Source organism: Trachemys scripta, chromosome 9 (genome assembly GCF_013100865.1).
Source record: "Trachemys scripta elegans isolate TJP31775 chromosome 9, CAS_Tse_1.0, whole genome shotgun sequence".
NCBI lineage: Eukaryota > Metazoa > Chordata > Testudines > Emydidae > Trachemys > Trachemys scripta.
This window is the reverse complement of record NC_048306.1, coordinates 69,988,167-70,005,428: the sequence shown is the minus strand read 5'-3', so window position 1 is coordinate 70,005,428 and position 17,262 is coordinate 69,988,167. Positions and strand designations below refer to the sequence as shown.

The 17,262-nt window shown below is 40.2% G+C and overlaps 1 protein-coding gene across 22 annotated transcripts in view; it reads right to left on the bottom strand.

The window, feature by feature from the left end:
• The window catches only part of AGFG1 (ArfGAP with FG repeats 1), a 78,993-nt gene that overhangs the window by 12,893 nt on the left and 48,838 nt on the right, over nt 1-17,262 (bottom strand). For 7 of the 22 annotated variants that reach the window (XR_004647082.1, XM_034781295.1, XM_034781299.1 and 4 more), the window contains exons 6-11: nt 7,768-7,887; nt 7,010-7,081; nt 5,660-5,872; nt 3,389-3,572; nt 2,496-2,575; nt 2,041-2,133 (exon numbers count right to left, since the gene is read on the bottom strand). Coding sequence is in view for 21 of the 22 variants with exons in the window: in XM_034781295.1 (XP_034637186.1) it covers nt 2,041-2,133; nt 2,496-2,575; nt 3,389-3,572; nt 5,660-5,872; nt 7,010-7,081; nt 7,768-7,887 (762 nt within the window). In the remaining variant the exon portion in view is untranslated. The remainder of the gene's footprint in view (nt 1-2,040; nt 2,134-2,495; nt 2,576-3,388; nt 3,573-5,659; nt 5,873-7,009; nt 7,082-7,767; nt 7,888-17,262) is intronic. The other 15 variants (XM_034781286.1, XM_034781289.1, XM_034781285.1 and 12 more) reach the window with 12 other exon arrangements.

The following is a 17,262-nucleotide window of genomic DNA, read 5'->3' as shown; positions in this document are numbered from 1 at the left end:
GGAACTCAGAAGTGGTTGACTAGAATTTGTTTTAAAGGGATAATCTTAAAAAAAAAACAAAACAAAAAAAAACAAAACAAAAAAAAAAAAACCACACACACACACACACACACACACCACCACCTTCACACTTGGGGCTTGTCTACACATCCCTGCAGTTCAGCCTAAGGGGGGAGTGAATAGCAGTGCACACCAAAGCGCTGAACTGTAACTCAGTGTGTGGATGTGAACTAAAGTTACTACTTCACATAACATAATCCTCTTCAAACAGGGTTATATTAAATGTAAACTAGGAGCCTTCTAGTTCACATCTGCAGCATCCATACAGGGGAGTTACAGCACAACTCACATCCGCACAGTTCAAACTGCAGGCGCGTAGGCATATCCTAGGTCACTATCTGGCAGAGACCTTCTGAAGGTAATTCCAACAGCCTCTTTAAAGCTATAATTTTTTAAGGATACAAAAGAATGACAGGAATTTTTAAAGATAGTCCAAAGTGGTAAAGATTGTAATACTGGGATGGCATTAAATAAAGGAGAGAATTTTGGTTGCATACCGAAGGTTTTAATCAAACAGTAGAGTCTATTAAATGGCAGAATGGCCACAGTTGCCACATGGGGCTAATCCTAAAATTCAGCATTGCAGATAAAGAATTAAGCATAGAATAAAATATTATACTAGTAGTAGAGTCTAAACCAGGAGCATTGTATTGTAAGAAGGAACATTAAGCTGATTTTTCAATTTATAAATTAAACTATTTTACATATGGAGTCATGGCCCCATGGATTCTGCAGAATTTACTTCCTGTTTCAGAATTGTGCTCCATTAATTCAAGCTATCATTTAAAAGGATTTCTCACCCTAATGGTAGGGAAGGAAAAACCTGAAAACGTGAATGGATGCGGGGTTTGTCTTTAAGGGTGCAAAGAACGATAAAAGCTAGCATTGCTCCATTTATTTAAATGGGCTATAAATTCTGACAGCGACAGTGCAAATGTCACAGTAAACTGTTTCAAATACTTAAATATCCAACAAGTGTTCATATCTCAATTCCACTCTGCCTTCCATGGTGGATAGTTTAGTATAAAAACAAACATCATAGGGCCTACTGTACTGCTTCCATTATTAATTTTTTATATTTTTATTCTAAATGAAACTGCTGCAGAATTTCCAAAGTGCAACAGAATTTATATTCTGCAGCTAGCTGCAGCTAAGAGACCCTACAGATACTGCCTTTCATTGCTGAGTATCCCAAAGTGCTTTTCAAACTCTATAAATAAATTGTTACAGCCAACACTAACACAATCACACCTAGCATGTAACAGCAACAAGTAGTACACAGCAGGTTTAAAACAATACAGCAGGTCAATGCTGTAGCCAATTAAAATTGGAGGGGGAATTTAGAGAAAGAAAAATTACTAGAGCTGGTTGGAAAAGTTTTGAATGGAACATTCTTACACCAGAAAATGGCAAATCATTGAAACTGAAATGTTTCATGAGACCATGGCAATAGAGATGGAAGCCAGGCAGTTTAAAAAAAACCTACCTAGCCTGGTTTCCTGCCAGTCACCTACCAGCCTCCTTTGCAGTCCTGGTTCCTGGCTCCTTAGCACCCTGTCTGATGGGGAGCCAGAAGCCAAGTTCACAGCTCTTGGAAGTTCTGGTTTCAATGGCTTCCAGAGTCTGTGGCACTGGGGCAGCCCTCCAGGTATCTGCCCCACAGCTGAGACTCCCAGAATTTCCAGGCTCCCCACAAGGCAGGTTGCCTGGAGGCTTGGGGAATGTTTTGAAACTGTCAAAATGAAATGTCATCCTCAACTTAAACACCTGTTTAATTTGGCTATATATGTCTTATTTAAATATTGTGCTCTTTTACTTAAAAACAGAGTGCAGAATTTTACATTGACTTGTGCACGATCTATTTTCAGTCACTTGCTAAAAAATAAAGTTATGAAACTACAAATATAATGACGTTTTGAAATTAAGTATATGCTCTTGCATAGCATATAAAACTGTACAGTGCAATTTTATTTTTCTAACCTGTTGCTCCTCGGCTATTGGTCTGGAACGGGTTTGTTGAAGGTGCCACTGGAGCGACAGGGGCAGCTACAAATGGATTTGTGGAAGGTGCTGCTGAAAGATTAAGAATTAAAAAAAATTTATACAGTGCTGTGTTGATTTGCATTTGTTCTACACATCCTTCACAAAGTCAAAGACAGTCAGAAATAACTTTACATAAGAGGTTTTTCCATACCTTTTCTGTGTTGGGTACTACAGGAGATTTTTTTTTTATTTATATATATAAATTTTTTTTAAAAAAAACACACTGATATTTTAGACTACTTACATTATATTGCCTGCACTGGCAACAGTGTAGGTCATCATTTCTAATGACAGAGAAGTCATTAGTACTACTATACAATGGGACACTGAACTAAAATTTAGTAATATGTTTGCTTACAGTCTGCATAAACATTAGTCAGATTTGAATATACCTCCAAATGAAGCAGGCACACTTGAAGATGCAGGCTGTGTCTGTGCAGTAGCAGCCACTGGTACTGTTCCAAAAGCATTGCTGTAAATAATTCACATTCAATGAAGTCAGTGTTGCTCCTTTAACAATTAACATCTACGATTAATTTTGGCAGATAAAAGCAAAGTAGAAAAGGGATATTTAGGCACAGATCTGAAAATGCTATATAATCCATTAGTGCCAGGAGTTGAATTCTTGATGCCAAGGTCAAAGGCTAAATACATTAGCGCTGAGCAATGGCAAATCCTGTCCGCCAGTGGCAAAGTGTAGAAGTATGGACAATGAGGAGAAAAAGAAATAGGCATAGGCTGCCAAGCAAAAGCTTTAGGGAAATTTGCATTTCCAAGCAAAAAAAAGTTACTACAGGTGCTTGCTTTTAATTACTTTAAAAAAATAATAATAAAAAAAAGAAGACGTACATTGCAAATGTCTCATTTTTCAAAACCAATCTCTTACCAATTATGAGGCTATACGCTTAAATATGCATGTAATCCACATGGAGGATTGTTATCCTCCAACAGAATTTAGTGTGTGAAGTCTAGGAAGGTGTAAAAGTGTTTCACTGATAAACACTTGCTTCAGTTTCATTTTACAACCTCTAGCGGGCAGTACAACCACAACTACCGTTAAGAAATGATGCAGTTTTAATAAGGACAGTGAAGTCAACACCCAACTAACTCCTCTTCAGAATTATTTCCCTACAATTTTTAAATCGTGACCTAAACAAAGAAGAACAGTTGAATACAAGCAGGTTTTTTTTTACAACTTTATCAACACTACCATAGGGCTATTTTTCTGCCTATAAATACAGTTGGTTTAGGGCTAATTACTTTAACTTCTAACAAGAAAAAGTACCTGCTAACATTACTGGTGGAAGTATATGCATTACTAGAGGTTGCTGTGGAGCTGAACACACTGTCTAATTCTGCTAGAGCTGCATACTTGTCTGAAGATGCACTTGGCTGACTTGGGGCTGACACAGCAGGACCTGACGGTGCTGTAACTACAGTGCCGAAGCCACTTCCTTGCTCACTACCACCTAGAAAAGAAGATACCATATTGAAATTTAAAATGACACTTCTAAAACCATGTTTTCCCTATAATCTTCACCATACTAACAGAAAATGTTAATTAACTGTTCTCCCATCATTTAAGACTAAAATTAAACAATAAGACTTAATGCTGCCCAAATACAGGGCTAAAACTATGGCTCCCAATCTCTATCTTTATAAGCACACGGTACCATGCTTCAATGAGTCTATAGCTCCAAAAGCAGCTTCCTAGTTTCCACAGATCACATTATTAAGTGAAGTACACTGCTCTCTCTTGCTCCAGTTAGAAAGATGGATTTGTTTTAAACCTTGTTGTGTGTGACTCATCCTTAGAATGCAGCTTTGAAATTTAGATGGAGACTGAAATTTTTGTACATTTAGAAAGCAACAAGGCATAAGAAATCTAACAATTAAGTTACAGAATGATAGATTCTTAACTATTACCTCAAAGTATAATCCTGCAGAAACTCACACTTCCAGGTTCTTGTGACTCCGAACCATATGCTGGGGAGTATTCCCAAACCTCATGTACGGTACCTCACACTAAAGACTGAATTCATGAGCCATGCAGTGAGTGTCACAAAAGCCATATCATATCTTCCAAATGGTGGCTAATTTCCATTTATGCCCTAAGAGAGTAGCTACACTCCAAATCCTGAAAAGATGCTAAATAAATAATACAAATCCAGTGTATCAAATTCAGGATAACAAAACGATAGGTAACAGTATAGAATTGTCTTGTTTCCAAGGATATCTGTTCTCAGCAGATTTCCACTGAGAGGAAAACTCCAGAGATTTTACAAGCACCAGTGTATGGCATTTTGTAACCAAGAAGTCTAAACAGTCAACAAAAACTGGAAGTGTGCAACAGTGCAGAGGTGCACTGAGTAATAACACCTACTTTTTGGAATATGAACAAAAAAATATGACAAAGGAGAGTAATTTAAGGATTTTTTTGTAGGTAAAAATGTAAGGAGAGTAGTATGCCACCTCATGATACCCTTAAGTAAGTTTCACTGAGCCAATGTAGTCTGTCCAGCAAATATGCACCAAAGCACACAGGAGCAATAAAAAAAATTGGACAACTTGTGATTAAAAGTACAGTATTTTTGAATATCTGGGTATCTTATCCCTCCATAAACACTGCCAGGTCAACGGCAATACAAACAACACTGACGACTCTTGATTGTGCTCCTCGTAGTCCTGTTGTATATTTGTGTTGAACACACATATAACAGCAATGTTTGTTAGAATGGGTGCAAGCTTCAGCTTTAAACAAACCTTCGCTGCAGACTTAGTTATGGAGTAGCCAGTGTCTACTCGACAATTAGAATAATGGCTCATCTTAAGAGTCAGTCACCCACTGCCCTCCTCAAGACCACACAACTTTAAGGGAAAGAATATTAACAAAGCCATATACTGTATCCGTTTTGCTTAGGAGCTGATATACATGACTTATTTACCATTGTTGTATGCTGGACTGAATACAACTTAAACGCCAATGAAATTCATGTTACCGTCCTTGTTCAATATATGGTTAACTTAGTGTGCATACAAAACCAACCCGTTAAACACTAGCAGTTTTAATCTCCTTTAACAGAGAAAGGCTAACCAAGCTTTATATTAGATGAACATCTAAAAAAAGCTATCACGGTGGCTTTTGATTGTAAAGATAAAAATTATCTTAGACCGCAACTGATGTGATTGAATGAATAAAGTCGCCCACTCCAGCAATATACAGAAACCTGAATAATGTACTACTAGAATACTCATCACTAACAAACCATTTTGTTGCCAAAATGAAAAAACTTTTGAGCGATTGCTCATAAAAAAAGCATGATCTTTTTGATAAGTGCTATTTTGCAAATGACTGCATAGATTAAAGCATTTGCTTTGTTACAAGAAGCAGCACAGCAACGTAGGAGTTTAAAATGTGCAGGTGTGAAGTTAATCAGAATTTTCTGAAGAGACAATTTAAAGCATGCTTAAAATGGTTGGTTACCATTTTGACAGGCACAGCCATCCTCACAAGGAATAAAAATGAAGGATAACAGGTCAAAGAAAAAAAACTTAATACCTTGCCCTGTGCTGAAGATATTATCTAAATTAGCAAGAGCTGCATATTTGTCTGCTGACTGGAGATTCGGTTTATTCACTGCAACTTTACTGGCAGCAGTTGCCGTTGTGTTGCTCTGAGAAGCATTGAAGGCTCCAAAATCAGCACTGGAGGATTTGGGGAAGTTATCAAAGTGAGCAAACTTAGCATTCATTGATCCAGCACTTCCACCTGTAACAAAATAAGTTAAACATGGATACTTTAAAGGTATAGGAAAGTCTCTCCAAATGCTCTTGGTGGCAATATCATCCCACCTCTTGGTGGTTACACCAGGCAGTAACATCACTTTTGTTTTTTATCCCACAGGCTAACTAAAACCCCTCTAACACTTAAAATTAATCTTGAATCATCAGAATAAGCACATTTATATCTGTAAACTTCTAAATCTGAAGAAAACTCTGAAAGTTCAATAGCTTGCACACACCATAATTAGCTCTCGCAAAACTATGTTTCAGTGCAACATCATTAAGTCAACTCAAATACCACATATTTAGCTAGAAAAAAATTGAGTTAAATTAGCTTTAATTTTATAAATCCAAAATACAGCTTTTCCTGCTGCAAGAATTCAGTGACGTAAGTAGGAGTTGTTTTATTTTCCTCAATGGTACAATATGCTTGACCATTTCAGATATCAGTAACCAGTGCAGGCAAAAAAGGTTAGCCTGAAAGTCCAGAGGTAGCACAATGGGATACCAGGCCAAGGTTCAGAGAGACTAACTCAGTACTTTACTCCCAGATGTCATGGCTACACCTAGACAGACAGACAACACAGCCTTTGGGAGGGGAGATAAAGAAAAAACAGAAGGGATTTGAGAGCCCTCCTTTCAAGGAAGAAAAAATTTCTTCCTAGGATACACATTACATATATTAAAGTAAATGAATCAATCTATTAGGATTTATATAAACACTCTGCTGATCCCAAATATAGGAATCAGTTTGGAAGCTCCAGCTTTTTAATGTGTGCAACAAATTTTATGTTTAAATCTCTACAAAGGTATTAATTTATGAGTTTCCAGATCTTCATTGTAGACAGAGGATTCTGTTAATATGTGCAAGTCAGATTTACATTTAAGTTGAATAGAAAAAGGGGTGGGTGCGTGTGCATGCATACATGTGTACACGAACGTACACTTGGTTGAGGGCTCAGCCCATATTAACTATTAATAAACCATTAGCAATTTGATAATTTTAAACGCAAGCACAGACATAAGCAAAGACTGGTTAAAATATATGTAAGGGTGGAACTAAAACAAAACACAATGGCATATAAAACAAAATAAACTAAGTTTCCTACTCAATGAAACTTACTGTGTACAGCCTGGAGAGGGAAAGCTGAAGTAAATTCACCAAAACTGCAGCTAGATGAAAGCGTTCTGAACGCTGGATAGCCAGAAATTGTGTGAGGGGGATTAAAGTTAACAAAAGAAGGGAGGGGAAAAAAATTAAAAAAGAAAGTTTAAATGACACCACATTCAAAAGGAAAAAAGGAAAAGAAGTCAGCCAAAGATTAGACAAACAGCAACTGTCAGCCCAAGCAAAAGTTTTAAAGTATGATCAAATTAACAAGAAAAGCAAAAGAAGAATTTAGCAATAGACCTTACACATGAAATCTTCTGATAACTGAGTGCCTAACATGCATCTGTGTGGTAAATACATTCAATAATTGTACTACTCTGGTCTGGATTTATCCATCTTTACTGAAATCTTCTCTTGGAAGATGGAAATCACAGATGTAATCTCCTTTAGATAAATGTGGTCTGATATTTAGAAGTACCAATATAGTTACATTCAGTAAGTTTACAAATATTTCATGTGTAGGGCTAATTATAAGCGACAATGTCAAATTAGGAGGCTTCCCAAAAGTGCCAGAAAACAGTAAAAAAAAAAAAAAAAAAACCCATACCAAATAACCAATCAGAAAAAGGTATTCATTTCAGGTTTCCCCAGAGCTTCAGATTATGATTATGTTAAAGCAGGCAGATGCAGGAAGTAAACTGAAGTACTTTCTCACTTGTATGTCTGGACTATGTTGTATTAAAAATTAATCAGAAATGCTAGTAGTCTACCTGTATTTTGGGGCTGAAAAGGAGACTGACTTGCTGTGGGGAAACCTCCAAAATTACTCGAACCACTAGACTGTCCAAATGCATCAAAATTTGCAAAACCTGCATTTGCAGAGTTCTGTGCTGTAAATTGTAAAGGAACAAAACATGTTAATGGACATGAAAAACAAAAACACATATGTATTAACTGAAGTAAGTTATGGTTATGTTGGTCTGAGTGTGATGTCCTACCTCAAGCACAATTTTTCTCTTTTTTTATAAATGAAGCATCACATTCTTATCTAAAGTATAATAGATGTCCTACGGATTAAATTAATCTTCAAAATTTATTTTAAGCCTTTCATATTTGCCTTCATAAGTCTGTATCAATAAATTCCCCACTCGTTTTTCCATAGTTCATTTCTGTTAAAGCATGAGTGATATGCCATTACCCACAGTAACTGCAAGACCTCAATAAAAGATAAATCTGCACTGTAATCGAAAGTGTAATTGCAGCGAACGATGACATACCCAGGTTAGCTTTAATCTGACTAGCATGGCTTGCAATGAAGCTTCAGCATGGGCTAGGAATACTTGTAAGGTTTGAGATGAAGCCAATACTATGTTGCTTCACTGCTATTTTTAAATACACTAGAAAAATCTAGATTACAGCTAGCATGGGCATGCCAACTCAAACCACAATCATGCTTTTGATTGCAGCGTAGACATACACAGTGTGAGATTCATTTTAAAACCTACAGTACCTAGCACAGAAAACTCTGAAGACAGAACACCAAATTTGTAACTGGTAAAAGAGTCAAACAAGATTTTATCTTTCCAAACACTGTTTTCCAGTGAAATGCCAATCAGTCTGGTAGGCTATTCGACTCCTACAAGTCTGGTTTGGAAATGTGAAATATGTTCTATTTCTAGTATGTATTTTTACAGCATTTCAAAATGTCAAGCATTTATATATGAAATACAACATTGTTAGAGGGAATTTAATTTGTCACTACTTAGTTTGTTTTGGATACATACTATTTAGAAGCAGCAAAGAGTCCTGTGGCAGCTTATAGACTAACAGAATACATACTGTTTAGAAGTCAACCTGTCAAAGCATTCAGAGCACTATGTAATTAAAATGCAATAAAAAAAAAAAATCACATAACAGAACACGAAGCCAAACCAAGCAGTGAAATACTAAAGATGCCTTCTTTTGCAGAAGAGCATTTATATTGATTTGACCTTTTTAGTTTTTGGGGTTTTTTTTGCCCCTAGATCCAGATATTGAGAATACTGGACCATTAACAAAAATTGCACACCCAATCAACATTAGGAGTGAGAAGAGAACCTGCAAAGGAAGGAAATTTAGAATCGACACCCACTCTGCCCTCAACCCTTCCCCCTTCGTGTCATGACATTGCAGGTAACTGAGATAAGATAGTGGCTGAAGGAGTCTGGCTCAATTACCAATGAAAGTCAATATAAATTGAGTGTCCAACTCATTGGCCCCTTTCAAAATTCTAGCCACTATTTACATGCTACACTATGCAAGCAATAATGAATAGAGGGGAATCCCTACACATGAATCCCTCTATTTTAAAATGACTTACCTTTTTATTTTTTATTTATTTATTTTAAGTTGCTCTAAAACCCCTCAATATAATGTGATTTTCCATTGGCATAATAGAATTGGGAATGGATTATTTGGAGGTACAGTAGTATTATCCGGTCAGTGCTTTCAATGTGCCTGGAGCAAGTTTTTACAACCAAGTTATAAACCCCGGGAAACAATAGGCTCTAATAGAAATGCTGATGCCTAAAGTACAGTTGTTGTGACAATTCTGGCTACGAAAATAAAGAGTTATCTTACAAAGTATAAGAATTATAACACAAACATCTACAGTGCATATTTAAAAACTGAAGGGAAGTAGTAGGTAAATAGAAAACTGCAGTTGTTGAACACTCGTGACATTTTTTGCAGCATGGACTTCTTCTGAAGAGGATGTCTGTCACCCCTCCTGACAAGAATCTTGTGACGCATTGCCACATCTTCCTTGAAAGAAAAATACTGTTACTAAATTGTTTAGTAACTGTTTTGCTTTGAAATGCGTTGTTCATGTCCATTCCACTCTTGCTGCCTGTGCACGGCCGTTGGAAACTTTTTCCCTCAGCAGTATCCGTTGAGTGGCTTGAGCACTCGTTGCTGCCACACACCACTGCATGCAGGTATAAAAGGGAAGAACCACTGCTAGCTCCACTCAGTTCATTCTGGCTAGAACTCCAATGTAGTGGGGCAGAAGGGTGGATCATGGAATGGACATGTGCAATGTATCTTTAAGAACAAAGTTAGCAACAGATTTTTCTTCTTTGAATGATTGCACATGTGCATTCCACTCTTGTTTGTGTGGCTTGAGAGTCACCAAGAGGTGGAATCGGAATCTATTTAAATAAAGATTGGAGAATTCCTCATCCAACTTTAGCCTTGTCTCTCGAGTTTTGAGCAACAGCATAAATGGGAGGCAAATGTGTGGACTGAGGAGGAAGTTGCCACTCTACAAACATCTACAACCAGAAACTGTGTCAGAAACACCATTGAAGCACGTTGATCTTGTCAAATGAGCTGTGACTGATGAGTGGGTGACATTAGCCGGGTCATAGCACATGCGTATAAAAGAGTCGAGCCAAGAAAAGATGCTTTGAACAGAGACTGATTGTCCTTTTATTCTGTCTGACACCACTACAAATAGTTGGTAGGACTTATTGAAATGCCTGGTCTTATGCAAATAGAATACCAGAGCTCTTCTGATGTCCAAGGTATGTAAACGTTCCTCCTTCCCTGTTGGAATGTGGCTTCTGGAAGAATGCAGGCAAACAAATGGACTGGTTGATATGGAAACACACCACTTTTGGAATGAAGCTGGGGTGAGAATGCAAATAAACCATATCCTTAAAGACTATTATATAGGGAGGCCCAGACATTAAGGCACATCGTTCTCCTACCCTTTTGGCCAAAGTGATGGCCACTGAATAGATCATCTTCACTGGCAGAGGCAGCAGAGAGAAAGTAGCGAAAGGTTCAAATGCCAGACCCATAAGACTGGACAAATACCAAGTTTAGATCCATGGGGAAATACCATCTTGTACCTGAGGACACAACTTGTTAGGCCCTTCAAAAAACCTTGTAGACAGGTCATTAGAGAAAATAGTGATTATCTTCTTTAGGGTGGAATGCTGAAATAGTTCCATCAGAGTACATCTGGCAGCTAACAGCCAAACCTTGGTGTTTCCGATGCAATAATTAGTCCAGAATACATTGAACCAAAGAACAGGACAGCGATACCCCACACTGGCAAGAACAAATGGAAAAATGCCTCCCTTTAAGAGGTAAGTAGCTCTTGTAGAAAACTTTCTACTATTTAGAACAGGGGTTCTCAGACTTTTGTATTGTCACCCCTTTCACACAGCAAGCCTCTGATTGGAACTCCCCCTTATGCATTAAAAACACTTTTATATATATTTAACACCATTATAAATGCTGGAGGCAAAGCAGGGTTTGGGGTGGAAGGTGACAGCTCACGACCCCACATGTAATAACCTCCTGACCCCCAGTTTGAGACCCCCTGATTTAGAAGGACCTCCTGAACCTCTTTCAAGCAAGATCACTCTCTAATATCTAGCACCTTAGAATCCATGCCGTTGGAGTAGGCGCTCATGACCTTGAGAGATTGGGTCTCAGTTTAGTGGAAGTGAGATTGGAGGTTTCACTGACACCGCCAAGAGAGTGGAGAACCAGAGTTCATGGGCTCAAGCTGAAGCCATGAGTATGACTCTGGCTTGGTCACATCTTATCTTTAGTAATACCCTGTGAATGAGTGGGTTTGGGGGAAAAGTGTAAAGGGGCCTGCCTGACCACAGCAGCAAAAACGGTGTCTGTCAGGGAACTTGGGCTACAATCTAGTAGCTGACACTTTGTTGATCCTTGTCACAAATAGGTCTACTTGGGGAAACCCCACCAATGGAAGATTTATCTAGACGAAGAGATCACTCAGTCTCATAAGCAAACTGATCAGATGGTCTGCTAGATCATTTTGGACCCCCCAAAATAAGAAACTTTAGATCTATCAAGCTAATAATGCAAAGCTCCCAGAGCAGAGCTGCCTCTTGATGGAGTAGAAAACAGTTGGCTCCTCCCTGCTTGAGACAGAACATTACCGCTGTGTTGTCTGTAAGGACTAACAGACTCTTTCCCTTGATGTGCGAGAAACATCTGGCACTACAGTCTGATAGCTTTCAGCTCTGCCATTGATGTGTAAAACTAAGTCTTTTGAGGACCAGAGACCCTGAGTTTGCAGAGAACCCAGATGGATTCCCCATCCCAAGCAGACGTATCCATCACTAGCATAAGCATCAGCTGAAGGCAAGCAAATGGAACACCTACACATATATTGGCTGAACCTGTCCACCAATCGAGGGAGGCAAGAACATAAGACATTCTCATCACCAAGTCTAGCTGATGGAGGCTCAGTGAGTAGATGGAGGCCAACCTACTCTGAGGAATTCTGGAGTGCAGTCTGGCATATTGAACTACATACAGGCAGGAGGCCATATGCCCCAGGAGCCTCAAACAGTTTTGTGCTGTTGTGACTGGGTGATGTTGCCTACCTATAATAATTGATTGAATTGTCTGAAACAAAGTCCAGCATGACTCCTATAAACTCTATCCTCTGGACCAGGGAGAGGAGAGACTTCTCTGCATTGACTAGCAGTCTCTCAGCATTGAACATTGACTGGATCAGGCACACATTGCGCTGTACCTGCAGTTGAGAAGCTTGTCATCCAGATTTACCCCTACTTTCAACTCCTGATGTTCTAATGAATGCAGCTACTAGTGACATAACTTTTGTAAAGATCCTGAGAGCTGCTAATAGGACAAATGGTAGTACAGTGAACCGATAATTGTGACACTGGTAAATGAGGTGCTAGCTCTTACCAAATCTGCCCAGCTGACTCCTACATTGAAAAATTCATAGCTGGAAAACAGACCAGCTCACGTGTGTTTGTATTGCTCAAGATAGGTGCTAGACTTGTAAGACTGTGTTTAGACTCTATAAAATGCTGGTAAGTTGCTGCACACATTATTCTTACTTGTAATGTCTGTATCCCATGCTATCAGGTAATATGAAAGTTTTGCTTTATAATTGTAAAAATGCCTGCTCTGAACTTGTGAACCTAGGCAGGAAAAGGACTATCAAGTCTAACTGGGCCACTGTAGGACAAAAACTTAGTTGATTTCTTCATGGGTGGAAGTTTACTACAGGATTGGCTACCAGCGTGCTCTTTGTTGAGATCTCTGGCACAAAGTGATCTGGGGTAAATGACTGGTCTCTTGGGACTGGTAGCAACCTGAATATTTTGTGATTTTTGGCGTAAGTGATCATTTATCACTAAGTGCAGCTTGCCTGGGTGGCAAGATAGACTGGAATGCCCAAGGGGACAGTCTGCGACTCCATGGTAAGATTAGTATAGTGATGCAGGAGTCCACATTTGTTACTGGGTCACTGAAATCTAATTATAGAACCACCAGTTTGGGGCATCTGCCCTGCTTTCTGACAGTTTGACCTGAGGCTAGCACTCATGGATGTGAACCAGTCCAGACAGCATGACAATAATAATTTTGGATTTACCAGAAATCAGAGATACTTCCTGTGAGCTTGATTGATTGCCATATAGAAGTAGGCATCTTGTAAGTCGAGGGCAACATACTAAGGGAAAACAGAAGCTATCTTTTTAAAGAATTTATTGAGTTGATGCAGGTCTACAATTGGCCTTAAACCTGCCCCCTTCACCTCTGGGATTGAAAAACGGTGGAATTAAAACCCCTTCCCTTTGAGAGGGTGTGGAATCTCATATTGCCCCCAACCAAAAGAGATTGTATCCTCCTGGAGTGGGGGCTCCTCTTGAGAGTGGTCTCTGAGGAGGCATGGGAGGGGGGTAGAAACAAACCATTGAGTATATCCCACCTCCACAGTGCTCAAGCCACACTGGTCCAAAGCAATTCAGGACCAAGCACTGAGGAAGAGGGACAGATGATTTACAAAGGGGCAAAGGGAGTGGAATTTAGGTCTGGAGAGATGGAGAAATGACTGGCACTTCCCACACCCTTCGAGATACCTGGAACTGGAGCCAAAGCAGCAGGAGGAGGAAGCCTGTACCTATAATCCCATGACTTTTTTTTTTTTTTTCAAAGACAATCAAAAAGCTGGGACAGAAAAAAGGTGCATCTGCTGAGGTTGAACGTTCTTTCTGACCGGGGCAGGTGAATACAAATCTTAGGAGCTTAAGGTGGCTTGAGTACTTAAGTCCATGAAGCTTGCTATCTGTCTTGTCTGAGAACAGAGAAGGACCCTCAAGCGGCCAGTCCTGAATAGTATTCACAGAAATACTTCTTTCTTGTCAGGGGTGAGGGAAATCGGTGCTGGAACTTTGATAACACAGGAGGCGTGCTTCTCACTGAAGCTGCAGCATTCAGCAGTCAGTCAGACCAGGATGGCTCAGATAGTGGCCTGAGTGCCGCCTCCCTCAGCAGGAATTTCAGCCTAGCCTCTTTATCCTTCTTGAATTCCAGGCAAGTCTCACAGGTCTTTAATGTGTGCTTTTTCCCGGGCACTTCAGACAACTATTGTGTGGGTCACTCACTGACAGGCCCTGAGCAAGAAGTACACGGCTTGAAGCCTGGAGACCAAAGCATGCCTCAGTGGCAGCATCAGAACCCCGAAACAGGGAAAAAACAACCATAATAAAAAATATATAAATTTTTAACACCATTAAAAGACATGCCAGTCAGCATGTAAATTTTCAGTTTTTCAGTAAAAAAAATTACTAACTATACTAACTACTAAACTAAGCTCAGGGGGAAAGTTTCCAACTGCCAGGCCCTGGTGCACAAACACCAGGAGTGGAATGGATAAGTGCAATCACTTGAAGAAAAAACTGTAGTACTCTGTGAACTTTCACATTTTCAATTAAATCTGTACTCAAATTGTTTTCCTTCCCCAATTCATATCTCCAATATGTTGAACTAGTTTCCTTTTCCCCCACTCATCTCTGTAATCCCTCTGCCCAAGTTCCCATATACTACTTGGCACATTAGGAACTCCACAAGATGGAGCATATCAGAAGCTGCATTCTTGTGCAGTTACCAGGCATTACAACACTACAGCAACAGGCACTCAACCGTCCCACAGAGTGCTCTCCTGTCTCCACATTCTACCCAACCAACGCAGAAATACCTTATTACAACAGCTTTTTCCTGCTGGCTAATAAATTCACCCATTCCCTTGTGGCTGGAACAGTTTATAACAGAGGCTGTTAATCTTGCTGCCCCTCAGCAGTAGTTTCTATAGGGGGCCAGACTACACATTCCAAAGAAAAAAAAAAAATCTTCAGTCTCCTGTAGGAGAAGCTGTAAAGGAGGCAGAACCACTACCACATCACCAAAATAGGCATCATGGACCAGCACCAGTACACAGCTAAAGCAAGAACTACTGACCCATATACATCAAAGCCTCTATCTTTTACTGCAACAATCTTTGTACCCAATCACCTGCCCATGTACGCTTTACTATAAGATGTTCATGTCCATCTTAAATTTTGTATGCAATGATTCCCAATTATATTTTATAAACCTTTTAAGAGTTTGCTATTGTATGCGTACGCGAGTTCAACAACTCTTTCCTTTTGACCACAAAGACGAATCTGTAACTTCAGAACCAGCTTCACAGGGTGGTACTGCAGCCAAAGTGTAGAACCCTGGTCTATCAGAACAAGTTCATGAGGGGGAAAAAAAGGCACTAGAACGTTGATAGGAATAGAACAGAAGGGCTTCAGCCATGTGACTTATGAGCTGGATCACTGAAAACAGTTTACTGCATATGAAATGTCCTTATTAATGTATGGTGCTTGCAAGCCTGGTGAGCAGGTACTTCGCTTTGTACAGAAACTGGCTTACTGATCTCAAATTTGCCACCAGATATTCACAATTTAATGTGTTTCAAAGGCCTGGTCTACACTATGACTTTAATTCTGGTTTAGCAGCGTTAAATCGAATTAACCCTGCACCCATCCACACAATGAAGCCATTTATTTCAAAATAAAGGGCTCTTAAAAATAGATTTCTGTACTCCACCCCGACGAGCGGAGTAGCGCCAAAATCGACATGGTCATTTCGAATTAGGGTTAGTGTGGCCACAATTTGATGTTACTGGCCTCCAGGACCTATCCCACAGTGCACCATTATGACCGCTCTGGACAGCCATCTGAACTCGGATGCACTGGCCAGGTAGACAGGAAAAGCCCCGCGAACATTTGAATTTTATTTCCTGTTTGCCCAGCGTGGAGAGCACAGGTGACCATAGAGAGCTCATCAGCACAGGTAACCATGCAGGCCGATAATCGAAAAAGAGCACCAGCATGGACCGTACGGGAGGTACTGGATCTGATCACTATATGGGGAAAGGATTCAGTGCTAGCAGAACTTCGTTCAAAAAGACGAAATGCCAAAACTTTTGAAAAAATCTCCAAGGGCATGATGGAGAGAGGCCACAATAGGGACTCAGATCAGTGCCGTGTGAAAGTCAAGGAGCTCAGACAAACCTATCAAAAACAAAGGAGGCAAACGGTCACTCCGGGTCAGAGCCGCGGACATGCCGCTTCTACGCCGAGCTGCATGCGGGGGGGGGGGGGACCCCCGCCACCACTACCCCACCTCTGACCGTGGATTCCGAGGCAGGGGTAATCTCATCAGCTACACCTGAGGATTCTGCGGACAGGGAAGAGGAGGACGACGAGGACGAGGACGAGCTTGCGGAGAGCACCCAGCACTCCGTTCTCCCCAACGGGCAGGATCTTTTTCTCAGCCTGACTGAAGTACCCTCCCAAGCCAGTATCCAAGACCATGACCCCATGGAAGGGACCTCAGGTGAGTTTACCTTTTAAAATATAAAACATGGTTTAAAAGCAAGTGTTTTTTAATGATTACTTTGCCCTGAGGACTTGGGATGCATTCGCGGCCAGTACAGCTACTGGAAAAGTCTGTTAACGTGTCTGGGGACTGAGCGGAAATCCTCCAGGGACATCTCCATGAAGCTCTCCTGGAGATACTCCAAAAGCCTTGCCACAAGGTTTCTGGGCAGTGCAGCCTTATTCCGTCCTCCATGGTAGGACACTTGACCACGCCATGCTTGCAGCAAGTAATCTGGTATCATTGCATGACAAAGCCTGGCAGCGTATGGTCCCGGTGTTTGCTGGCATTCAAGCAACATCCATTCTTTATCTCGCTGTGTAATCCTCATGAGAGTGATATCGCTCATGGTAACCTGGTTGAAATACGGGAATTTAATTAAGGGGACAGAGATGGCCATTCCTACTGGGCTGTTTGCCTGTGGCTAAAAAGAAATCCTTCCCTGCGGTTAGCCAAGCGGGGGGAGGGGGATCATTGGTGCTGAGCTTTTCGCGTTT